Raw genomic sequence first — 25,933 nt, forward strand, 5'->3', positions numbered from 1 at the left:
TCCCATACAGTGCTAAATGGCTGTTCAACAGAATAAAGCAGCACTGGAGCAGCTCCATGACCAATTCCGTGGCCTTGTGGTTAGTGTCCTGCCTGAGGTTGGGAGTTCGATTCCCGGCCGAGTTATACCAAAGACTGTAAACAAGGGACCCAATGTGTGTCTGTTTGGCACTCCGCATTATGGAGAAAAATTAGGGGCGAGGCCCTGTGATAGACTAACATCCTGTCCAGGAGGTGTAGTTGCACATCGAGCTGCCTCACGCTACAGAAACAGGAGATGGGCTCCTGCTCCTATGAGCCGTTCCAGCTCCATACAGTTGGGTTGTGAATAGTCTGTGTTACTGGTGTGAGGTTGTTAAATTTCTCTTGTCTAGCTGCAGTTCACCTGACAAACTTCACATTTCACCCCACATCATCCTGCTCCCAACTCCTCCAATGAAAATCGCAATATGTCATCATGTGATTATGACCTTTGATCTCTCTCGTTATGGATCCTGTCATTCTTGCTCCACTGGTGTAGGGTGAAGTTGCTCCTAGATGCTGATCTTGGGTCAGCTTAGAATTTTTCCCACCGATGGTTAAGGATTGGGGGAGGGTATGCCGATCCTACATCTGTACCTAGGGGAAACTTCACCCCGGAGCCTGCTCTGGTTTTGGTTGTAATCCCACTGTCTTGATTGTTTCTGTGCTGCCAGAGGCCCACAGGTTCAGGCCACCAAAGCTGCTGCTGCTGGCACCAAGAAGTACGAGCTCAGCAAGTGGAAGTATGCCGAACTGAGGGACGCCATTAACACATCCTGTGGTAAGAAAGTCAGCCATGTTGAATGTTTGGGTGAAGCTCATTTAGAAACTTGACTCTGACATTTTGACGTTAAGAATCTTGACTGGGACATTTTGCTGAGACAGTGTCGCTCCTAACGAACCTTATGCAATATTGAACTGTCAAACTGTTTTCTGAGCCTGGTTCGCTTCGGTCTAAAAGTGAATTGTGATTTTACAGCTTTAACTTGCTCCATGGTTATTTATTAATGCCTACGTTATTATTTGATCACTTCCTTGTACATGAAAGTCAAATTCTTCTATCATTTGGTAAAACAGTGGGGTACCAGTGGTCAAATGTTGTGCAATATGTAGGGCAGGGATCCTCCATTACATTAATCCTCGGGCCATTTTTTTGTAGTTGAGCAGATGGTTATAAATAATTTGTATACTGCAAATGGACCACAAGAAGCCAAAACGGGTATAGTATTTGACCAAAACATAATCATTTCAAACCTTGATTATTGATTTACACACTTGAATACTCTGTAACAGATTTCCTCAATTAGAAACACTACGCTGATTTCAACGGGGGGGGGGGGGGGGGTTTAAGTCACCCCTGACCCTATTGGGGAACCCTAGAATTGGCTTTCATTTTGGGCGCAGGCTCATTCATTCGCTGCTCCCCAAGCCCTGTGTCTTATGTGCTACCAAAAAATGCCCAACAATGGGGTATCTGGGGTTGCTGACACATTTGTATTGAAAGTATTCACAAAGCAATCAGGCATGCTGATATTAAGTAGTGTGCCCATTACAGGGAGACCTTTTTGACAGTGAAATGACTCATTTATCTGGTAGGTAGGGAGCCATCTTTGTGAATTCAACTTTACCAAGGCACTTAGCGGGTCTGCTGATGACAGTTTAAATGCGTTTTAACCCTAGCAGCAATTGTTTTAGAATTTCATGAAGACATAGAAAGACAAACCCATAATGCTGTCTTGTCTTTTTATTCTTTTATGGCTTTTGAATTGTTGTTGAAGTAATGAAAGTCTTTTAGCTGTAGCTATCGTCTCTCTGTTGGTCGTCCTCCATCTCTGTGTGCAGCTCTGTCCTTTGTGGTGCTGGTCGACTTTAGAACCTGCCATGCTCTAATAGCTCTTCCTCTCCCGATCTTTCTCCCTCCCTCTCCACCCACAGATATTGAGTTGCTGGCTGCCTGCCGAGAGGAGTTCCACCGCCGGCTGAAGGTCTATCACGCCTGGAAGTCAAAGAACAAGAAGCGTGGCAACGACACCGGCAACACTGAGCAGAGGGCCCCCAAATCAGTCACCGACTACGGTAAAGGGACCCCACAGGCCACCTTGTCCCCAACCCACAGGGTGTTTCAGACAGTGTTATACAGTACAACATCAATGTAGGCGTCTTATTATGGGTCTCTTTCCATGCTGTGATAGTCGCGATTTGGAAGCATACATTTTTTTTATTCTGCTCCCAATATCAGACCTCTAGTCCCCTACTGATATATTCTACTGCAATACTGAGACTGTGGCTGCATCCCAAATGGCGTCCTATTCTCTACATAGTGCACTCCTTTTGACCAGACCCATGTGGGCCGTGGTCAAAAGTAATGCACTATCTAGGGAATATGGTGCCATTTGGGACACAGCCTGTTGGTGCCTGCTCTCATCCTCCAGCCTGACCTTTTCTCTTATTGTTCTCCATAGCACCCCATGCTGTCTCGCTCTGTGAGCCGCAAATGGGTCCTTTCCATGTACAAAACATGGAGTCGCCATGACAACAAACAGCTATTTTTCCTGTGTGGCAGATTGCAGATCCACTTTGTATGTGCTGTTTGTTAGACAACTGCATACCACATACACAGCCCCCATAGAATTACATGTATAATTCTAGGATCTGTAGCTATGCCCAGCCCCCACCTGTCCTCCTCTCACTTAGTGCTCTATTTTCATCTGGCGTTAAGAAAGCACTATTGTCAAACGTGTGCTTGTTTGCAATTTCGACCTGTTAAATCCCGACGCTCTTCTATTTTCAAACCCTAGTGCCAGGATTGGTAATTTACCTGTCTTATATGAGCCCGCTTGCGCAAAGGTTGGAGGGGTAGCGATATCTGATTTGTTTCCTTAAAAACATGCGCCGTTTTCAGTATGAGCTGGTGGGGATATTTTAAGACCAACCGAAAGCTGGTTTTAGCGGTAACGCGGTTGGTTATGGCATGGATTTTGACAGCAGAAGCTCAGCCTATCCAGCCATGATGCATAGTGCCCATATACACATGGAGCAAGAGATGTGCTTTGTGCCCGTGAATCTCCTATTTAGAAACTTTTTTTCCCCCATTTTTGTTGTGAGGATTGTGAGACTTCTTAGAAATTAATCTTGATCACCAAAGTTTTATTCAAAGATCAAGTTTGGCAGCAGCAAAACTGTGAGCGGACATCACTTTTTTTTTTAAAATCTATGTAGGCTATTACATTATTTTAGCCAGCGCCTCTTATTATTATGGATGTGCATAAAACCCCTCCATGTAGACTAATTACCCATCATGGAACGAGAGATAAGATCATCCGGTGACATTAGTATTTAGATTTTTTTTGTTATTTTCCATTTTGTTTAATAAAAAAAAATAATAATAATAATAATTAAAACCTTAGTAGGCTACCCTTACCCTACTATAACAAAAGCTGGTTCAACAGCAATACATCTGGTGTCAATCTTGTCCTGGCCATGCATTAGCCAAGTAGCCTTTCTATAACGCATGCGGTATTAAGGCATGGAACGCCATGATTGGCTAGTGAGTGACCAAGCCTTCGTCACAACCACAACTTGTTTATTCATCAAAACCCAGCCCTTTCGCGCCACCGCCAGCTATTGCGCTCATAATAACGGCTGTGAAAATAGCAACAAACAAAAAAATATTGCCCGGACCAATAGCGCTACCGCCACTGCTTAGATTTACCATTGCGTTAGGTTTGTTAAAATAAAGCCCGTAGTGTCAGACACAGCACAGTGCCAGCTATGCCTACCTGCTCTCTGACACATTAACAAGGCAGAGGCTGAGGAGAGCTCTCATATTTTCAGGCTCCAAGGATAATGTAACCTACAATCAAATGGTTTTGCTTGTGAATGGCCTTCCCTGTACTTCCATGCCTATGGTCTCATCCATTTAGGCCATGGCTACAGTAAACACATGTAAAGACATGGTAATAGCGCTACCATTAATATCTATGAAGAAGAGGCATTGATATTGGTGATCGGCTCAAAATAGCCTAGTCTTTCTAGGAAATTAATTTGTAGTTCCATAATATTGTCTTGCATGTTGATTTTGTTTTATACCTGTGTCATACTGCATGTGTTTGTAAGTGTAACCTGGCATGTTTACTTTCAGATCTCGCACCTCATGTGAGACAAGCACGTAAGTGGTTCTCCATGATGTAGTAGCACCACTAACCTCAGCCCAGTGCTAAGCCCTCTATTAACCATGGGGAAATGGAGGGGAGGGCTGTCTGTGTGTGGTGGTCACTACTCGCCTATGTGGAAGGGTTTTACTTTCTGTTTTGGGATAAGGCTCTGGTCAACAGCAGTGCACTATATAGGAAATAGGGTACCGTTTGGGACATAACCTTGGTGATGGCGTGAGGAATCTTACAGCAACTGGTTTCTTTCTAAATGTAATCGTCTTTGGTGTGCATGTTATTTTATAACAGAAGAAGGGGTTTCAGCTAAGTGCACCTGGAATTATTTGTAAGTGTAGGCTATTGTATGAGATGCTACAGACTTCTAGTTTTTTTTTTTACAAGGCAGTGTTCGATTTGGATGGTGTTTTCAAATGTGGAACTCGAGCTGATAGAGAATGAGGATGGGCACAAAGAGATTTCAAAGTGTTAAAATGGCTGCTGTTATTGATGTTGCTGCAAATGTTTTGTGGCTACGCTTGACAATTGGAGCTAAAATCATTCAGGGCACTTAGGCTAACTGGTGTTTGGATGGATGTGTGCCCGCCTCCCAAATGGGACCTTATTCCGTAGATGGTGCTCTACTTTTGGGCCAGCAGCCGAAAGGTTGCTGGTTTCTAATCCCTGAGCCGACTAGGTAAAAAAAAAGATCTGTCTGTGCAGACCCTCTCATTCACTGAAGTGCATCAGACAATGAGTAGCTGGCCGTACAAATCGACGGACATCCTTGCAACAAAAATAATTCACATATAGTGCGTCTGTCAAGGAGTATGTTCAAAAGGAATGATGTGTATTCACATAGAGATTGTGTACACGTCATTGGAACAAACACCACCAAAAATTCTGTCAGTCTCGGTTGCAGCTTTTGCAAGCTTTTTCTCTGGACAAAATCAACTGTTTATATGAGGGAAGGACTCTCTGAAAGGTGTTGGGAATGAGTGGGCGGCCATTGTTTCTCTAGTTAATTGTACCGCAATGGTGTTGGTTGCAAAGTGTCATCCTCATAGTTAACGGCACAACCTTTTCGGCTTTCTCACCTTTTAGTAAAGGATCCGTTTTGTTTGGTGGCAGGGAGTCAGGGAGAGGTTGCTCTAAACTAAAGAAAAATATGTACTGTACCATGCCTGTCAACAGGACTGAGGCTACTGCACCCCCACCCCCCCATCTTTCCCTGGTCCTTTTCTCCATAGAGCCTCCCACCCCTTTCAATCACTTGGCCTATGTATGTTCTTTATGTTTTGATACGAGCAGGCTCTGTAACAAACATCTGACATGCCGCTTGTCCCTGATTTGCTCTCTGCTAATGCTGACCCCCCCCTAGCTCTAGCAGCAACGCAGTCCCAGCATCCCTATTGGTTCCTGTTTTCATTTCTATTGGTTCCTGTTCCTTCCCATCCCTATTGGGTTCTGTTACCATTGCAATCAGCCAGCATCATTAGCCTCTAACTAATCCCTTCCCCAACAGCCCAGGCGAACCCAGCCCCACCCATCCCAGCCAGGCAGCATGAGGTGGCCATGAACCGGCAGCAGCGCTACTTCCGCATCCCCTTCATCAGGCCCGGGGACCAGTACAAGGACCCCCAGAACAAGAAGAAGGGCTGGTGGTATGCCCACTTTGACGGGCCCTGGATCGCCAGGCAGATGGAGCTGCATCCGGACAAGCAACCCATCCTGCTGGTGGCAGGTCGGTCAGCAACCTGACCCCGTGGGGTGTCTTTGTGTGCATTTTGTGCGCGCATGTGCCTGTCCTTTTCATACTGTTACTGCCTCATAAAACTTGTTTTGCTGTTTTCTCTGTGTGTCTGTAGGGAAAGATGACATGGAGATGTGTGAACTGAGCCTGGAGGAAACAGGCCTGACGAGGAAAAGGGGAGCTGAGATACTGCCCCGGCAGTTTGAGGAGATCTGGGAGCGCTGCGGGGGTATCCAGTACCTCCGGAGCGCTATCGAGAGCCGACAGGCCCGCCCCACCTATGCCACAGCCATGCTGCAGAGTCTCCTCAAGTAAAAAGTGTAGGGTGAATTTCCCCCTAGTCACTGATTCTGGGTCAGTTTTTCATTTTCCCCACTAATGGTTAGGATTAGGGAAGCTGATCCTAGATCTGTACCTAGGGGAAACTTCCACCCAGGCGCTAAATCCCCTGTCCCAAACCACAGGCCTCTATCTCACTACAGCAAAGGGAAGAATGCATTTAGCTACTGTACCGAACACGGCGGGCATTCAAGCATACTGTACCATGTTTTGACTGGAGGTACTCAAGTCATAAGTGAACTGCTTTTTGTTCATTGTCCATTTTTTTTTTCTTCATGTTCTTGCCGGCTTTCAATTCTCTTGTTGGTTATTATTTGTTGGTGGGAGCAGAGGAATTTGCAGTGAACCTATGCAGAGTAATCAGACACTAATTACATCTAGTTTTGTTTCTTGAGCAAATGTGAGGTTTTTCTTTAATATTCCTGCTACTTTAACTACGAGGCCTTATAAATAAAAAACGACTTTAACAGGGTCATTTGCTGAAAGTAGGGACTGTTTTCAAAGCTGCGCCTCCAAATAAGAGTTTTAAGAGTATTAAATCGTAGATGTTTATTACTGTGTTGGTGGTTTAACCTGACATCTCATCGTTTTCTCTCTGCAGTCTTAATAACAGCTTTTTGATGATCTCACGTAAACCAATACTTTCTGTTCATGTGGTTATTACAGGACAATACTTGCACAAAAGAGATGTTTGATCCATGGGTGGAAAATAGGCTTCAACGCATTCTGGGGGTGGTGGTGTTGGCGGGGTGATGATGATGATCTCTCATGTGAGGCAGTTATACTTGAGCGTCAGGTTCTTAAGGATTATTTTCAGTAACTGCCCATAAATTAATTCATTTCAAATTATTATATTTGATAATACTGTAAACTTCTTCTTTTTTTTTACCTCTGACTTTCAGACAGAATGTAATTGAGTCGATTTTGTTCCTTCAGTCTTTACTTTTTGTTTATGTGTGATTTAGGAATGCTAATGAGAGAAAGAACGAAAGAAAGCTAAAGATGTTTTCATTTTCACATTCCCCAACCATTCATTCCTAAAGCCACATGGTTGAAATTTAAATGCATTGTTTTATGTTGTCCACACAAGGCTATGATATTCCAAATATTGTCTTAAGAAGAAAAATAATGTGCTAATCAAATTTAATTTATGATGTGGATTACAAGAAGTGAACCATACAAATCTTGAGATACTCTAGGATTTCAAATAGCATTCAAGTCATACTGTTGGACCAAATGTGTGTATGGGAGCAGAACTGAATGGAGAAATGAAGTAGGAGGGGTCAAGGAGACCTCAAGCTCAGATACAGTATCCAGCTAGTCTTCCCTCCTGGATATATCATCTCATATTTCAATAGACACTTACGTACAGGATATTTTATGATACAAAGAGAGTAATGTTTCTACAGGAATGTACACATTTATTTTCAAAAGAAATCTTTCTACTCTAAAATCAAAAGGGTTTGGGCACATGACTCATGTTTCTTGAAAAAAAAATAACTACTTTAAAATGAAGCAATAATTCCTCAAAGCTACAAGGAGAAGGACAGCCTTTGTCATGTACAGTACTGTGTGTTTTAGAGACAATCTCTTGTGAGACTAGAACTACTCTCTTCAGGTAAGGCTGATTTGTTAGTCTGGGGTTTGTTTTCTAGCGCTTCTTCTCATTCCCTTTGACGCTCGGCACAAGCGAAAAGGCGACGTCGTGGTTGTTTTGAATGCATGAGATCTATCCACTCGTGCGCGTGTCTGAGGCATGTCTTCAGTTTAGATCTAAGTATTTATTTATGACTTGAACACCAGAGTATACTACTGTACGTACTGTGTGGTCTCCTGGAATATCTCTTGTAATGTACAACCAATTACTGACTGGCTTCGATATGCTCTGTGTGTCTCTCTCCACGCGTTACAATCATTCCTCAAATACTGCCTTTTCACTGTCACGTTTTTCTAATGCTGATCTCTAACTGTTGAAATAAACGCATTCTTTCACTCAACTGATATTGCTCCTCGTGTTTTACGTTCTGTTACTCAATGCTACAGCAACACAAATAGAGTTCTGTGAGGAAATAGTTTTAAAAAAGCCCTATTGAAGATGGTGAGCAATTCATTTCCCCGACGTGTACAGAACAGCAGTAGTTTTACGACCCTGAGGAAACACCATTACATTATTACAGAGACAGATGTATCATTAACATCACCCACACAGGTGTACAGTACGTGTTATTCACTATACAACGTTGCAACATAAGTACCTCATTATGAGGAAAACATTTCTTGTAACTTTTCGTCTGGCATTTTTACATTAACACTTTCACTACTAAAATAAATGTCAGCACATATGTATAAAAGCAGTTAGCGGTCCTGGGATGCCATAGCAAAATGATCACATCCGTTTGACATTCATCTGTCGTTCCCGAGTCATTTGTTCACTGATGACAATGACCGAGTACGGCTGTCCAGAGTTCGCCTGAATGTCTGTTTGACAGAAAACGGGAGTATCCTTTCTGGTGAAACACAGGCTTTGGAAAGGTCAAATGAAGGGGTTGTCTGGCTGAGTGCCTGTCTGTCCATCAGTAGCCAACAGGTCAATGTCTTTCTGCAATCACAACATTGTCCGTGATCTGCATCTGCGATTTAGCTATTGTTTTATTAACATTCCTGTGTCTCTTCTGCAGTTGCCAAGTCTAAAAAAGAGAGACACAGATTCCAGTTGTTACCTTTCACAAAGACTGTACAGTGCAAGCTAAAATGTATGTCATTAATCTAACTGGGATACTTTATAAACCCAAGTCTGATGCTTTGAATTGTATTATCTTTTGAATGAAAGTTAGACAAACTCAATTCTGCATTCCGTTTCCTTTCATTTAACTCTTAATTCAATTTGACCCTGTTCCTCAACAACTAACACTGACCCGGAAAGAGGATCAAAGAAGGCCAGACTAATCACAAAGCCAGACTACCGACAAAGCCTACATTCCGAAAGCAACAACGGCTTCTGCTCATAAACAGGCTTGACAATCCGCCTCTCCTCCATCAAGAGGTGAATAACATGGGATAAGCCTTCCCTTTGGTAGGTTTAGTTTGTCTGTGTGAAGTGTTTGTCTGTCTGTCCGGCTTACTGTCGTGTAGAAATACACTCCGCTCTAAATCCATTTGAGATCCACCCGTAAACTATCAAAATATAATGGAACAGTTTGAATAATAATTATGTCATGGTTTGATTCGCCTTTCTTGTTGCGATAATGTAATTTGACACTTTGGCATTCTCTGTCTGGGTCAGAAATGGAGGTCAAATGAAAGTCAAAGTTGTCCAGAGAGAACAAATGACCTAACAAGTCCTTACCTCAATACGGAGGGTTGTCATTCAACACTCGACGTTCTTAATTTGTCAGCCCTGGAAGACGTATACTTTTCTGGGTATCTACAAAATAAGAGAACTGATATTGAGACAAAACGAGCAAAGGAAGCAGCAAAAAATAAAACCATTATCCCAAGGGGCAAAGTCACATGGGGTGAAGCGCAACAAGGTTTTTCTGTAATGAAGATGTATTAGTCAGGAGCTTCTAGTGTTCATTATAAAGACCTGTGAGATGGAAGGACACCAAGTTAAATATGGTGCAGTATCCTCTTGGCGAAAACAAAGTACTTGACCTTCACGTTGCTTATAGACCAATCATTTTCAAATATATCCTGATTGTAGGCCTAAATTGCTGTTCAATAGCAAACGTCTTTGAGAAAATAATACATTCCATAATGTATACATTTAATTTCAATTTGGCTTTAGACCCAACCATTCTACAACTACAGCATTAGTGAAACATACTGATGATGTACCTTTTTCATCTGACCAAGGCAAACTAACGGGTGCCATTTAAAAATAAATTAAAAAGCATTTGATTTATTTCAATATTCTATCTTAAAAGAATAAATATTTGGTTTCACAACAACAAAAATTTAAACTGGTTCCATGCGTATCTGTTTTCATAAGACACAAATCACAACTTCTTGGACTCACAACCTCAAGGCTCAGTATTCATCATTAAATTGCCTCATTTGTCAGAATACACATGTTCACACACATGCTAATACAAAGCTCCCTATACATCAGGTTAAAATATTTTGCAGATCCAAGCAACACTCCAAGATGATATTAACACTGGTTTTAAATCAAACAAAGTCCTATATGCTGTTTAGTACATGGCAGAGAATAAACTCCACATCAGGCAATTGGGTTACTATACAGATCTACTGTAAGAATTGTTTTATTGTAACCAGTTGTGTTACTATGGTGACTATCAAAACACTGCCAAGACCTTACTTTACGAATTAGATGTCATTTATAACGATCTTTGCAGATTCATTCTTGGATGCCGTTATAAGACACATTGCACAATGTATGAATAACTAAATTGGCTGTTACTCCCAAACAGGAGATGACTGCATTGGTACCAATTTCTTTTTTAAGTGTATCAACTTACAATTCCTTGTATATATTAAGGAACACCTAACTTCACAAGACTCGCACTACTCCTTTCGACAACAGCAGCAATTCCACATTCCAAGGGTACATCACGAAGTTGGAGTAAGATCTTCCAGATACAAAGGCCCAAATGACTGGAATAATTTACCTATAGAAGTCAAGGCATTAAAATGAGTGAATTTAAGAAAGCTCTTTTTCAAATGTTAACCGTTAGTTTTTAACTAATAGAAACATCTCCATGAAGATATTTGTAAATATGTATGCTGTTGAAGTCGAAAGTTTACATATACCTTAGCCAAATACATTTAAACTTAGTTTTTCACAATTCCCGACATTTAATCCTAGTAAAAATTCCCTGTCTTAGGTCAGTTAGGATCACCACTATATTTTAAGATTGTGAAATGTCAGGATAATAGTAGAGTGAATATTTCAACTTGAATTTCTCTCATCACATTCCCAGTGGGTGAGAAGTTTACATACACCTAATTAGTATTTGGTAGCATTGCCTTTAAATAGTTGAACTAGAGTCAAATGTTTCAGGTAGCCTTCCACAAGCTTCCCACAAGTTGGGTGAATTTTGTCCCATTCCTCCTGACAGAGCTGGTGTAACTGAGTCAGGTTTGTAGGCCTTGCTCACACACGCTTTTTCAGTTCTGCCCACAAATCTTCTATAGAATTGAGGTCAGGGCTTTGTGATGGCCACTCCAATACCTTGACTTTGGAAGTATGCTTGGGGTCATTGTCCATTTGGAAGACCCATTTGCGACCAAGCTTTAACTTCCTGACTGATGTCTTGACATGTTGCTTCAATATATCCACATAATTTTCCTTCCTCATAAAGCCATCTATTTTGTGAAGTGCACCAGTCCCTCCTGCAGCAAAGCACCCCCACAACATAATGCTGCACCCCTGTGCTTCACGGTTGGGATGATGTTCTTCGGCTTGCAAGCCTCCCCCTTTTTCCTCCAAACATAACGAGGGTCATTATGGCCAAAAAGTATGATCTTTGTCCCCATGTGCAGTTGCAAACCGTAGTCTGGCTTTTTTATGGCGGTTTTGGAGCAGTGGCTTCTTCCTTGCTGAGCAGCCTTCCAGGTTATGTCGATATAGGACTCGTTTTACTGTGGATATAGATACTTTTGTACCTGTTTCCTCCAGCATCTTCACAAGGTCCTTTGCGGTTGTTCTGGGTTTGTTTTGCACTTTTCACACACAAGTACGTTTATCTCTGGGAGACAACGAGTCTCCTTCCTGAGCGGTATGATGGCTGTGTGGCCACATGGTGTTTATACTTGCGTACTATTGTTTGTACAGATGAACGTGGTACATTTAGGCATTTGGAAATTACTCCCAAGGATGAACCAGACTTGTGGATGTCTACAAATAAATGCTGATGTCTTGGCTGAATTCTTTTGATTTTCCCATGATGTCAAGCAAAGAGGCACCGAGTTTGAAGGTAGGCCTTGAAATTCATCCACAGGTACACCTCCAATTGACTCAAATGATGTCAATTAGTTTATCGGAAGCTTCTAAGGCCATGACACATTTTCTGGAATTTTCCAAGCTGTTTAAAGGCAGTCAACAGTGCATGTAAACTTCTGACCCACTGGAATTGTGATAAAGTGAAATAATCTGTCTGTAAACAATTGTTGGAAAATGATTGTCATGCACAAAGTAGAAGTCCTAACCGACTTGCCAAAACTAGTTTGTTAACAAGAAATGTATGGAGTGGTTGAAAAATGAGTTTTAATGACGCCAACCTAAGTGTATGTAAACTTACGACTTCAACTGTATATTATAGGTAATTGTTTTATTCGTAGTTGTAGCAGTAGTTTTTATTAGTTGTAGGGTAACACTATACTTGACATCTAGCATCATATCACATTATGACATGGTCATAACCATGTCATAAAGACATAACAGCTGACAACTTGTCTTAACCTGTCATAATATGGTCATAACACTCATGGCCCATATATTTAGACATTGTGATATTGCGTTATTTTTATGGCTGGTTATGACACCTACATAAGTTTCAAAACCCACATTTTATTCAAATGCTTTTTTTTCCTGCCAAGAAGTTTCCTTTCATTTGAAAGTTTAACTCATTTTTTGTTGTTGTAATGAGTTCTTTAAAGTCATGTTTTTTTTTCATATTTTAAATAACTTGTAGAAAATACACTTTATGACACTGTCATGACGCATAATGACCATCCTGTCACTTTACTTGGATTAAGAAAATGACCTTTATGGCACTGTCAGGAAGCCTTATAGCCATCCTGTGTCACTTAGACTGAGAAAAATGCACTTCATGACACTCATGAAGCATTATGACCATCATAATTATAAAAGAGGGTGTGTTGTCCTGCTCCTGCAATATGATTTCATATTCATCTCAGTCATCAGCATCAGAGCATTGGGGTAGGTGCATCTCTGACATTAATGTGTGTGCAATTACAATGATTACTTAATATGGTCAATTTCAGAAAATGATATATATAAAAATACTGTGGACAAGTAGGCTATGGTGTAATAAAATGTTTTGCTTTGTAGTGGTAGGTTTTTTTTGGGCACTCTTATGTTGTCATAATCAGCCATAAAATAACACTATATAGTACCAGTCAAAAGTTTGGTCACATCTACTCATTCCAGTGAAAACATTTTTATTTGACTGTTTTCTACATTGTGGAATAATAGTGAAGACATCAAAATGATTGAATAAATATGGAATTGTGCAGTAAAAACATTTGTTAAACAAATCTAAATATATTTTATATTATATTTATATAAGTAGCCACCCTTTGCCTTGACAGCATTTCTACACATCTTGGCATTCTCTCAACCAGCTTCATGAGAAATCACCTGGAATGCATATCAATTAACAGGTGTGCCTTGTAAAAGTTTAATGCGTTTGAGCCAATCAGTTGTGTTGTGACAAGGGAGGGGGAGCTGTACAGAAGATAGTCCATATTAGGGCAAGAACAGCTCAAATAAGCAAAGGGAAACAACAGTCCATCATTACTTTAAGACATGGTCAGTCAACTGTGAAAGTTTCTTCAAGTGCAGTCGCAAAAAAACATACATCGCTATGATGAAACTGGCTCTCATGAGGACCGCCACAGGAAAGGAAGACCCAGAGTTACCTTTTCTGCAGAGGATAAGTTCATTAGAGTTATCAGCCTCAAATGGCAGCCCAAATAAATTAGTTCAAGTAACAGACCCATCAACATCAACTGTTGAGAGGAGACTGAATCAGGCCTTCGTGGTCGAATTGCTGCAACGAAACCACTTCTAAAGGACATCAGTAAGAGGAAGAGATTTGCTTGGGCTGAGAAACACGAGCAATGAACAATAGACCGGTGTAAATCTGTTCTTTTGGTCTTGTGTCCAAATTTGAGATTTTTGGTTCCAACCGCCGTGTCTTTGAGACACGGAGTAGGTGAACGGATGATCTCCGCATTTGTGGTTCCTACCGTGAAGCCATGGAGGAGGTGTGATGGTGTGGGGGTGCTTTGCTGGTGACACTGTCAGTGATTTATTTAGATTTCAAGGCACACTTAACCAGCATGGCTACCACAGCATTCTGCAGTGATACACCATCCCACCATCCCATCTGGTTAGGGCTTAGTGGGACTATCATTTGTTTTTCAACAAGACAATGACCCAAAATGCACCTCCAGCCTGTGTAAGGGCTATTTGACGAAGGAGAAGTGTGATGAAGTGCTGTGTCAGATGACCTGGCCTCCACAATCACCCGACCGCAACCCGTTTGGGATGAGACGGACCTCAAAGTAAAGGAAAAGCAGCCAACAAGTGCTCAGCGTATGTGGGAACTCCATCGAGACAGTTGGAAAAGCATTGCTTATGAAGCTGGTTGCGAGAATGCCAAGAGTGTGCAAAGCTGTCATCAAGGCAAAGAGTGGCTACTTTGAAGATTCTCAAATTTAAAATTGATTTTGATTTTGTTTAACACTTTTTTGGTTACTACATGATTCCATATGTGTCATTTCATAGTTTTGATGTCTTCACTATTATTCTACAATGTAGAAAATCGGTAAAATAAATAAACACCCTTGAATGAGTAGTTGTGTCCAAACATTCAAATTGTACTATATGTCACAACAGGTCTAAATATGTGTCATGATCATATGACAGGTTATGTCAACTGTTATGACTGTTATGACGCTGGATGTCAAGTAAAGTGTTACCTTATTTTGGGGGGGGGACACACCCTTGAAAACGAGCTGCTGCATCTCAAGAAATTCAAAATGTCTAAATAAAATGGTTTCATAGAATAGATCTGCTGAGACAAAATTGCTCTTTATCTTTGACCGGAGAAATCTTAAACTAGTTACAATAAGATTACAGGAAAGCTAAATAACGTATTAACCTTTTAGATGTTCTAAGACTTGATATTGTTGACTGTCTGTGGTGCTGTCTGGTCTAGGAGCTAGATTAGTACTATATACGGAATAGGTTGCCATTTTGGATGTACACTGTGTTAATGGGAGATGGCAAATCTAGGTCTGTGTGGGTGGGTTGACTGGTTCCTTGTAGGGTTGAAGCCCTCAAATCCCCAGACAAGCAGAAAAGCTGCTCTCACATGGAACTAACTGGATCAGAGGGGGAACTAAAGCCACTGACACTTTAACCTTTGCTTGAACACGACTTTGTCACTGTAAGTACTTTATCGCTGTTTTTACATATACTGTGTCGAGGGATTAGTTAAGTGGTAGCATAGTTAGTGAAGGATATTTGGACGTTTCTGATTCTTGTCGTATGGGCTTTACTGAAGAATAAACATTAAAAAGTTGCCCCCATACAGAAATACATCTTTAAGCATATACCAGTAAAGACATAATGATTAGCTTTGAATGTGTATGTTAAATAAGAACCAAGATTTGAGTGGTGGTGACTTTAAAGATTTAATCCCCAAAAATAAAACCTTTTTTCCAGAAGGTGAGTATGTTTAATCGGGTCTAAACAAAATGATATTAAGGGAAAAAATGATTATACAGAAATGTTTTCTGTAGGTTCCAGTGTCAGCATGATGCTGTCTGGATGACTGCGAGCTGTGAGCTTATAGCGCCAAGATAACGTCACTGAAGTCCACTAGTATTAAGACTACAGTACCAGTGCTGCTCTCAAAGCAAAATTTATGTTACCTCTAACCAGAGTGTATGTGTATATGTGTGTGTATATATATATATATATATATATATATATATAGCAAGTGTAGAAGTAAAAACACATATAGTACAGCTAAGTACATGTACCATACAAATCCGCACGGTGAAGAAAATAATTTTGCTCACGCCAAAGTCACTGTCTCTCTGGTCCGTCTACATTGTGTGTACATGAATGACATGAGCGCTATCACGGCATAAACAAAGGACAGGAAGCCCACAAAGCAGCTCATGAAAAGGAAAGGGTCTACTGGCACAGCCACCAGCTCAGTGCAGCGCTCCCCGTTAAAGTGCCAGACTTTACCTATTGGGCATCTAAAGCAGTGAAAGACACTTGGTTAGAGCACATAATGTACAGTTCATGAAGAGTATGTGTAGTGTTGACTGTGGTATTACATTGTCACGTTGTGTTGCTTCCCTCGCAACACTTGAGGGAACAAGTGGTAAAGGTAAAGGTAAACAACATAAACAAGTAGAACAACGTAACAGGTGAGAGAAACAAGTGATGACAATGGATATTATGAATATTAGGTAGCAGTAAAAATGTACGGTTTAATACAAATCTTGGTACACGTATAGAAACCTACTGCAATGCCTCCCATATGTTCAGATAGTTGAAGTATTCTAAGGTACCTGCAAGTGGCTCCATGCCTTGGTACTATCTCACAACGGCCCCCGTTCTGGCAGTAGTCAGGCTGCAGGACACAGATACTCTGACAGGGCAGGCCGTCCACAGCCATGTACCCCGGGTCACAGAGACATTCGGCCTCCCGTGACCACCGATTCACCACACAGTGAGAGAAGTCGTTGCACGCCAAGAACTTACAGGGATCTGCTTGATCAGCTGTTCAAAAAAAATGAGGAAGGGGGAAATGGTAGGATCAGTTTCCATGAAATACCAAAGTATCTGTGTCTTCTCCCCTTTTTCTTCTCAGGGAGGTAGTCAAAAGTGTTCGATGTTTAATGAGGTTTTCCCTCTGTTTTTGTCAGAATTGAATTTGAAGGTTTAGCACTTTAGTTATTGAAAAGTCTAGCAACGATGGCCCATTGCATTCGATAGATTTTAGACTCTCGACAATTTATAGTCTGCGATAAAAGTACTTTATTCTTTCAAGCTGTAAAAGTCTCCGTGCAAAATGTTCTCATTCATTCGACTGTTACTACAGTATATTTGTTATGTTCTGTAAACATCTTGAAATGAGTGCAACTGCAGTGAAACATGGTCTGAGTCTGAAATGGCACACTATTCTTATGCATCGCACTACTTTTGACCAGGGCCCTGCCTATGGGCAAAAGTAGTGCACTATATATGGAATAGGGTGCAATTTGGGACACAACCCCGGGCCTCGTCTCGTACCAGGCTCTATGTCCAGAGAGTGACTGTCAATCTCAATGTTGAGTCTCATGGCTGCAGCGTTGCAGAAGTCTTCCAGGACACAGTGGACGGCCCGGGTCACGTTGTATGGCACTGACTTGGTGAACTTCATCTTGCTGTTGACCACAATGCTGCCATTCCTGAAGTTAAGAATCTCTAGCTTCTTGAATCCTGTTAGATTGGACTGCAGGTACGGCAGCAGCTGAACAGAAACAGAAGAGAAAAGCCACAAGTGACTAAAGCGTTGAGGACAAATTCTTTTCAATTGACATTTCAATGTGTTTAAACTTTTTTCTCTTAGGCATAGAAAGAGATTATTGGCCTTCACTGACTTGAACGACTTTCTCATAGCAGTGACATTTAATCACTATCCGTAATAACCATGTGGTAGTTCAAAGAGTTCTACCCGCTACTCCCCATGTTTTTATACACGATTGAAGTGTAACAAAGCCCTTTTACTAAAAATCCTCTACTTGTGTGTGGCAGGGTCCCATTATTCAAAGCCATGAAGTGATAATACCAGGTCTGAGGTCTAACCAGGTCTAAGCCAGGTCTAACCAAGTCTAAGCCAGGTCTAAGCCAGCGCCTTCCCTCTGAGTTAAATAAACCATTTAAAAGGATGTAATTCCTCGGCTCCTGAGCATAGATCAGACAAGTCCGGGGGGCAAAAAAAACTTTGCCTTCAGTGATTTCTTTCAATTGGAAATATTGAATGTAGAACCGTTACTGGCAGGCAGCACATTGAATAGTTTTTGATCTTTGGAGGAAAACTTAGGACAGCTTTGATGCTGGTTGAGATCTCGGAGCTTGGCAGTTCATCAGACTTTTGTTGTCAGCACAGCAATCTTCCTTATAGTTTTTCTCACTCCTTGGTTTTGTCAAAGGGATTCAAAGCTACCATTTTAGACAAACAGAGAGCATGACCCACTCTGCAATTATATGTTAATTATGCACAAATTGTGAGTGAAGTGCCATATCTTTCGAAAATACATATCCTCAAGAGTTGAAACACCTTAAAGGTTGCCTAGTTAAGGCTCTACGGGTCCAGTATAGAATAGATCTGATCAGGCTCTATGGAGCATTTGGTGTTGAAGTATCATGTTATTATGACGCAGCTGGTCATAATGGCTCTATCATTCATTTATCCACATACAGAACGTGCATATGTTTACAATGAGCCGTCCATTTCAAATCCATTAACTTCTCAGAGAGTCTGGCCCTTCAATTTACAAATAGAGTTATTTTTTAAGCCTGAAATTAGCCCAAACAAACTATTCAGTTGGAGTCTGTACATGTGGAGAGGCTGAGGGGTTACCAGCACGCTTTTAGTGATGAAGCTATGGGGTCAATGACAGCAACAACAAAAAAATGGTTTGACATATGAAATATTTAATCTCCCTCTCTCTCTCCTTCTCTCTCTCCCACATCTTGTCACGTCAAAAGGAACCAGACCAGTGTCTACGTGCTCGGTTGTCAACATGGCAGCCCTCATCTTCTACAACTTATTTAACTGTAAGCTGAGTCATTGCACTGTATACCGAGGGGAACGGTGCAGTTGTTTCAGCGTGAAAGCGAGACATGTTATTCGACTTATGTGCATAAGTAAATCTAATCGATGTAAATATCTGTTGATGAACCAATCATTAAAGGCAGCTAATAGAGTATTCCTATCTAACATGTCAAGTTCAAGAGAAAGGTGAAGACAGGTTAGCTATGCATATACTTTCACAAACAATATACCCATCAGCTGCATCATTTCAATGTATCTTATTCTGAAAGCTAAATCTGCTATCTTTATGACTCGTTGCTAAATTCGCTCAACGTTAAAGCAGGCACGTCAGTTTAGTCCGGGGAAAAAGGAGTCATGCGAAACGCAGGCCTTAAAAATATGGACGTCACTCTTAAATAGACGTCACTCCAAAAATGAACAAAGCTGAATTGATGCATTTGCTAAAAAAAAAAAAAAAAGGCACTGCATCGCAGTGTTGTGGCGTCACTACAGCCTGGAGTTCGATCCCAGGCTGTCATTACCGTCCGGTAAAAAACATACTCTGATCTTGTATATTATTTAGGGTTAGGAAAATATTCATGAGTAATAATAAAAAAGAGTTCTGGAGAACCTTTACAGACTAAATATCTTGGTGAATCAAAAATACAGTAGTTTGATTCATCCTGAAAGTTGACATATTCAATTGTTTAATCCATTAAATATTGGAAGGTGAGAAACGAGTACAACAGGGCTGAAACGGTAGTACTATAAATCTACCTTAATAATCCTCACTAATCACGGAACTGTGATGACAACCGTTCAATCTCCAGGTTTAAACTGCTACGTATGGTCTGTGTTCAGTAAGGATTCAAATAGGCCACATGTCCCAAATTATTGCACAGCTTGTAATACGTTAGCCTAATTGGCAAGCGATCCTCAGGAACAACCACACAAAGGTGACCGAGGAAAGATATGCTACCGATAGTGGGTAATATTTAACACAATACAAATTGTACAATTTTGCAAATCATAAATCAACTGAGTAGGTTTGGTGTTATAATGTCATTTGCTAATGGCTACAGAAGCCTATAGCTTGGGTCTCCAAATGTCATCCCTGCAAGGTTAAAAGGCCAGTATTTCATAAATGTCCCTGTGGAAAAGGTGATATGTTGATATGTTACAGTTTGCCTCCGTACTGTACGACTGGTTTCACATTTGTCTCCAGCGATCATAAGGTAAAATAGATCTAAAACAATTGTCATTGATATTTACAATCCCCTTATCCAAACAGTTTACAAATTTACCTAGCTCTTATCAATAGCGCTGATCAATTTGTAAATTACAGTGCATGGAGAATGTTATTTCTATTGAAAAACAATAAAGTAGATGTTATTCCACTTGGAACAGACAGGTTGCTCGACCTCATTCATCGCTTCATCACGCATAAAGATTGTGGAATTACGAGGGAATTAAATCCAGGTCAGAATACAGTGTATCTGTAGACACACTTCTGCCACACCTTACTTTCCTTGATTTCACACCTTCATTTCCTTAATCTCCACCCCAAACGAATAGCGGATGAATAGAATGCTATTCTCATGCTTAAGTTCAAGGTCAGAATACGTGTAAAGAGAATTATGTTCCATTTACACGCTTAACTTGGGTCGGAATTCCCCCCTTTATGAACATATTTCATTCTCACTCACCAGTTCCAAAAAGGTGTTCTCCAGGGATCTGTATTCTGAAGAGCTCTTGTTGAAGAGGTCATCTGAGAACCTCATGTTAGTAACCCGTAGACTGAAGAACACCACCAGCTCCCTGCCTTTACTCGCCGTGGTCATGGAGGGAGTGGTCAGGTATCTCAGTGGTGGAGAAGCTGTGGTCTCGACGGGGTGCTGCTCAGGAGACAATGAGTATCCACTGGCCTCTGGAAGGTTAATGGGCTCTGTGCTTACCAGGTCCATTTGATCAAGTTCGTCTGCAAGGTCTTGCACACGCTCGTCCTCAGGTTCTGAGTCCTCTACGACTTCCTCTTTAGCCTCTTCATCGATAACAACCACCTCCGGCTCCTCAGTATCCTCCACCATCAGCTCTAACTCTGAAGGTGACTCTGTTACATCTACCACAGGCACAGTGTCAGATTCTGCAGGGGGTGTTGACGTAGAGTCAGGGATGGGTTCTGCTATCATTGCTATCTTCTCTTCACTCTCCTCTGGCAGTGGAGCCACTTCCACTTCACTGACCTCTGCTGTGTCATCTTTGTAATAGAAGGGGATATTTCAATAAGTCACTAACCATCACAAGTGTGTTTTACCCATACTGCAAATGCCTGCCAACTGTCCAATACATAATACATTATCCTGCTTTATACTGAATGTGGAGCTTCATTCCCTATATGACTGCTGGAATGAAACCGTTCCAGGCGAGCCATTCATTTCTGCCGGGGCCTTGCAGTGAATAATATTTGTCTGATTTATTCTATAAAAATCAATCAGCATCATTTGATAAAGTATCTCTCAGCGGTATAAGCATGGGTAATGAATGAATTGTCAAAAGCCTTGTGTTTACTGCATACAAAATGATAAACACGACAAAAGATTAATCAGCAGGCAGCACAGCATTCAGCCCAAATATAGACCATTAATACATCTCCTCCCTGGGCCGGCCTGTAATTATTAGTTGTGATGCAGCAACAAAATTCATTGTTGAAAATGTTGAATTATATATGACTGTTATCTGTTCTTTACTGGTCAAAAACAGCCTTTGTAACCTACATTACTCACCTGTTTCTTCCACATTATCAACAGCTTCCTCAGGATAGCTGTCCTCATACCCGTGGTATTCAGGCAATAGTTCCTCCATGTCCTCCTCAGTTGACTGGTCTTCTATTGGGACAATATTGTCCTCTTCAACAGGATCAGGTATCCAGGTTTCCTCTCCAAATAGAGTGTCCTCTAAAGAATCCACAGGTTGGATGATTTTAATTTCTTCAGCTGGTGGCTCACTAATATTTTCCTCAAGCTGTGTTTCCTCAACTACCCCTTCCTCAGGTTCTGGATCTTCAACTTCCTCTTCCTCAGGTTCCGGTTCTTCAACTTCCTCTTCTTTAGTCATTGGTTCTTCTACTTCCTCTTCCTCAGGTTCCGAGACCTCAACTACCTCTTCCTCGGGTCCTGGGTCTTCAACTTCCTCTTCCTCAGGCTCCGGTTCTTGAACTTCCTCTTCCTCAGGCATTGGTTCTTCAACTACCTCATCCTCTGGTTCTGGTTCATCAACTACCTCTTCTTCAGGCTTTGGTTCCTCAACTACCTCTTCCTCAGGCTCTGGTTCCTCAACTACCTCTTCCTCAGGTTCTAGTTCCTCAACTACCTCTTCCGCGGGTTCTAGGTCCTCAACTACCACTTCATTAGGTTCTAATTCCTCAACTACCGCTTTCTCAGGTTCTAGTTCCTCAACTACCGCTTCCTCAGGTTCTGGTTCCTCAACTACCTCTTCCTCATATTCTGGTTCTTCAACTACCTCATCTTCTGGTTCTAGTTCCTCAACTACCGCTTCCTCAGGTTCCAATTCCTCAACAACCTCTTCCTCAGATTCTAGTTCCTCAACTACCGCTTCCTCAGGCTCCGGTTCCTCAACCATGTCTTCCTCAGACTCTGATTCCTCAATTACCTCTTCCTCATATGCTGGTTCTTCAACAACCTCAACCTCTGGTTCATCAACTACCTTTTCCTCATGTTCCAAGACCTCAATTACCTCTTCCTCGGTTTCTGGTTCTTCAACTACCTCTTCCTCAGGTTCTGGTTCCTCAACCACTGCTTCCTCTGGTTTCTCAACAACCATTTCCTTAGGTTCTGAGACCTCAACTACCTCATCCTCTGGGTCTGGTTCCTCAACTACCTCTACCTCAGGCTCTGGTTCCTCAACTACCTCTTCCTCAGGTTTGAGTTCCTCAACTACCTCTTCCGCGGGTTCTAGGTCCTCAACTACCACTTCCTTAGGTTCTAATTCCTCAACTATCACTTTCTCAGGTTCTAGTTCCTCAACTACCGCTTCCTCGGGTTCTAGTTCCTCAACAACCTCTTCCTCAGGTTCTAGTTCCTCAACTACCGCTTCCTCAGGCTCCGGTTCCTCAACCATGTCTTCCTCAGGCTCTGATTCCTCAATTACCTCTTCCTCATATGCTGGTTCTTCAACAACCTCAACCTCTGGTTCATCAACTACCTTTTCCTCATGTTCCAAGACCTCAATGACCTCTTCCTCAGTTTCTGGTTCCTCAACCACTGCTTCCTCTGGTGTCTCAACAACCATTTCCTTAGGTTCTGAGACCTCAACTACCTCTTCCTCAGGCTCTGGTTCCTCAACAACCTCTTCCTCAGGTTCTAGTTCCTCAACTACCTCTTCCGCAGGTTCTAGTTCCTCAACTACCGGTTCCTCAACAACCTCCTCCTCAGGTTTTAGTTCGTCAACTATCTCTTCCTCAGGCTCTGGTTCCTCAACTATGTCTTCCTCAGGCTCTGATTTCTCAATTACCTCCTCCTCATGTTCTGGTTTTGCAACTACCTCATCATCTGGGTCTGGTTCCTCAACTACCTCTACCTCAGGCTCTAGTTCCTTAACTACCTCTTCATCAGGTTCTAGTTCCTCAACTACCTCTACCTCAGGCTCTAGTTCCTTAACTACCTCTTCATCAGGTTCTAGTTCCTCAACTACCTCTTCCTCGGGTTCTAGTTCCTCAACAACCGCTTCCTCAGGTTCTAGTTCCTCAACAACCGCTTCCTCAGATTCTAGTTCCTCAAATACCTCTTCTTCTGTTTTCTCAACTACTTTTTCCTCATTTTCCGAAACCTGAATTACATTTTCTTCAGGTTCTGGTTCTTCAACTACCTCTTCCTCAGGCTTTGGTTCCTCAACTACCGCTTCCTCAGGTTTTAGTTCCTCAACTACGTCTTCCTTAGGTTCCAAGAACTCAACTACCTCTTCCTTTGGTTCTTCAACTACCTCTTCATCAGGTTCTATTTCCTCAAGTACCTCTTTCTCAGGTTCCAAGACCTCAACTACCTCTTCCTCAGTTTGTAATTCCTCAAGTACCTCTTTCTCAGGTTCTGACAACTCAACTACCCCTTCCCCAGGTTCAAGTTCGTCAACTACTTCTTCCTCAGGTTCCAAGACCTCACCTACCTCTTCATCAGGTTCTGAGACCTCATCTACCTTTTCACCAGGTTCTAGTTCCTCAGCTACCTCTTCCTCAGGTTCCAAGTTCTCAACTACTTCTTCCTTAGGTTCCAAGACCTCAACTACAAAGACCTCATCTACCTCTACCGCAGGTTCTGGTTCCTCAACTGGTTCTTCACCTACCTCTTCCTCAAGTTCTGGTTCCTCAGTTACTTCTTCCTCAGGCTCTGGTCCCTCAAATGCCTCTTCCTCAGTTTCTGGTTCTGGTTCTACCTCTTTCTCAGGTTCCGAGACCTCAACTACCTCTTCCTCTGGTTCCTCAACTACCTCTTCCTCTGGTTCCTCAACAACCGCTTCCTCGGGTTCTAGTTCCTCAACTACCTCTTCCTCAGGTTCCAAGAGCTCAACTACCTCTTCCTCTGGTTCCTCAACCACCTCTTCCTCAGGTTCTGGTGCCTTAACTACCTCTTCTTCGGGTTCCGAGACCTCAACTGCCTCTTCCTCAGGTTCTGGTTCAACTAATTCTTCCTCAGGTTCCAAGACCTCAACTACCTTTTCTTCAGGTTCCGAGACCTCATTTACCTTTTCACCAGGTTCTGGTTCCTCAGCTACTTCTTCCTCAGGTTCCGAGTTCTCAACTACTTCTTCCTCAGGTTCCAAGACCTTAACTACCAAGACCTCATCTACGTCTGACTCAGGTTCTGGATCTTCAACTAAGTCTGCATTGGGCTCTGGTTCCTCAAATACCTCTTCCTCAGGTTCTGGTTCCACAACTACCTCTTTTTCAGGTTCCGAGATCTCAACTATCTCTTCCTCAGGTTCTAGTTCAACTACTTCTTCCTCAGGTTCCGAGTTCTCAACTACTTCTTCCTCAGGTTCCAAGATCTTAACTACCATGACCTCATCTACATCTGCCTCAGGTTCTGGATCTTCAACTACGTCTTCATTGGGCTCTGGTTCCACAACTATCGCTTTTTCAGGTTCCGAGATCCCAACTACCTCTTCCTCAGGTTCTGGTTCCTCAACGTCTTCCCCTTCAATCGGAATATGGATAATATCATCCTCAACTTCAAAGTCCTCTATTGCTTCAGTGGCAGGCTGATCTGTGATGGCTGAGAGAGTCGTCACATGTAATTCAGGGTTAGATACCTCTTCCTCAGTGGCAATGACTGTGGTAAGCTTAATCTGAGTGGTCGGAGTAGGCTCAGCCTCCTTCTCAACAACAGCCTCCTCCTCTGATATCAAGTTAGGAAGGAGTTTAGCTGGAGCATTAGTTTCTATATTTTTTATTTCATGGGCAGAGGTAATATCCAAATCCTCATGGGGCAAAACAGGGTACCCATTAGTAGGGACTAAATTACCAAAAGGTGGCTCAGGGTATTCCTCAGCAGGAGAGGTTGGGAAATAGTCTCTTACAAGCTCACCAGTTCCCTCATCAATGGCTTGAATGGTTTCAATCATGTGTGTGATAAATGGCACCTCTTCCTCTGGTTCAGTTGTTGCTTCAGATTCACTCTCCACTAATTCATCACTAGTGTCCTTGTAGATGTAGGGCACATCTCCCCTCTCTGGTGGTGCTGCTTCTTCTTGTTTTTCTGGAATATCTGTAGAGTCCAGGAAGGTGATGAGCGCATTTTCCTTTTCCACAGGGCCAAGTGGAACATCCAGACGAGGCTTCTCCATGGCAATCTCTGGCTCATCTGTGGATATGTCCAGATCGTTGTGGAAAGCTGGCTCAAACGACTGTTGATGAAACAGACAAAAAAAAGGCATGTTGATGCAAAGTATGGTATTTTACCATTAGTCTAGATTAATAAGCCAGTACTTACATCTTCAATCGTTTCCTCAACAGCTTCCTCAACTGGTGTTGTAGTTGGTGGAATCCCTTTTACTGTGGAAAGACGTACAACAACGATGCAAAACATGTATTTCACAAATATAACAACTTATTCACAGTGATTTGGCTAC

At 42.0% G+C, this 25,933-nt stretch overlaps 2 protein-coding genes across 9 annotated transcripts in view; one reads left to right on the top strand and one right to left on the bottom strand.

Annotated features, from left to right (window-relative positions):
• myo6a (myosin VIa) overlaps nucleotides 1–8,257 on the top strand; it is a 95,899-nt gene extending 87,642 nt beyond the window's left edge. For 6 of the 8 annotated variants that reach the window (XM_036975640.1, XM_036975642.1, XM_036975644.1 and 3 more), the window contains 5 exons: nucleotides 695–801; nucleotides 1,956–2,096; nucleotides 4,162–4,188; nucleotides 5,694–5,912; nucleotides 6,037–8,257. In XM_036975640.1, the coding sequence (XP_036831535.1) occupies nucleotides 695–801; nucleotides 1,956–2,096; nucleotides 4,162–4,188; nucleotides 5,694–5,912; nucleotides 6,037–6,236 (694 nt within the window). In that variant the 3' untranslated portion in view covers nucleotides 6,237–8,257. The remainder of the gene's footprint in view (nucleotides 1–694; nucleotides 802–1,955; nucleotides 2,097–4,161; nucleotides 4,189–5,693; nucleotides 5,913–6,036) is intronic. The other 2 variants (XM_036975641.1, XM_036975647.1) reach the window with 1 other exon arrangement.
• LOC110522089 (titin) overlaps nucleotides 6,647–25,933 on the bottom strand; it is a 33,456-nt gene continuing 14,169 nt past the window's right edge. Inside the window, exons 11-17 of the mRNA XM_021600182.2 lie at nucleotides 25,795–25,856; nucleotides 21,577–25,708; nucleotides 20,500–21,050; nucleotides 17,287–17,506; nucleotides 16,563–16,773; nucleotides 9,607–9,684; nucleotides 6,647–8,947 (exon numbers count right to left, since the gene is read on the bottom strand). Coding sequence (XP_021455857.2) covers nucleotides 9,624–9,684; nucleotides 16,563–16,773; nucleotides 17,287–17,506; nucleotides 20,500–21,050; nucleotides 21,577–25,708; nucleotides 25,795–25,856 — 5,237 coding nt within the window. The 3' untranslated portion in view covers nucleotides 6,647–8,947; nucleotides 9,607–9,623. The remainder of the gene's footprint in view (nucleotides 8,948–9,606; nucleotides 9,685–16,562; nucleotides 16,774–17,286; nucleotides 17,507–20,499; nucleotides 21,051–21,576; nucleotides 25,709–25,794; nucleotides 25,857–25,933) is intronic.

This window comes from Oncorhynchus mykiss, chromosome 4, assembly GCF_013265735.2.
Source record: "Oncorhynchus mykiss isolate Arlee chromosome 4, USDA_OmykA_1.1, whole genome shotgun sequence".
NCBI classification, from domain to species: Eukaryota; Metazoa; Chordata; class Actinopteri; order Salmoniformes; family Salmonidae; genus Oncorhynchus; species Oncorhynchus mykiss.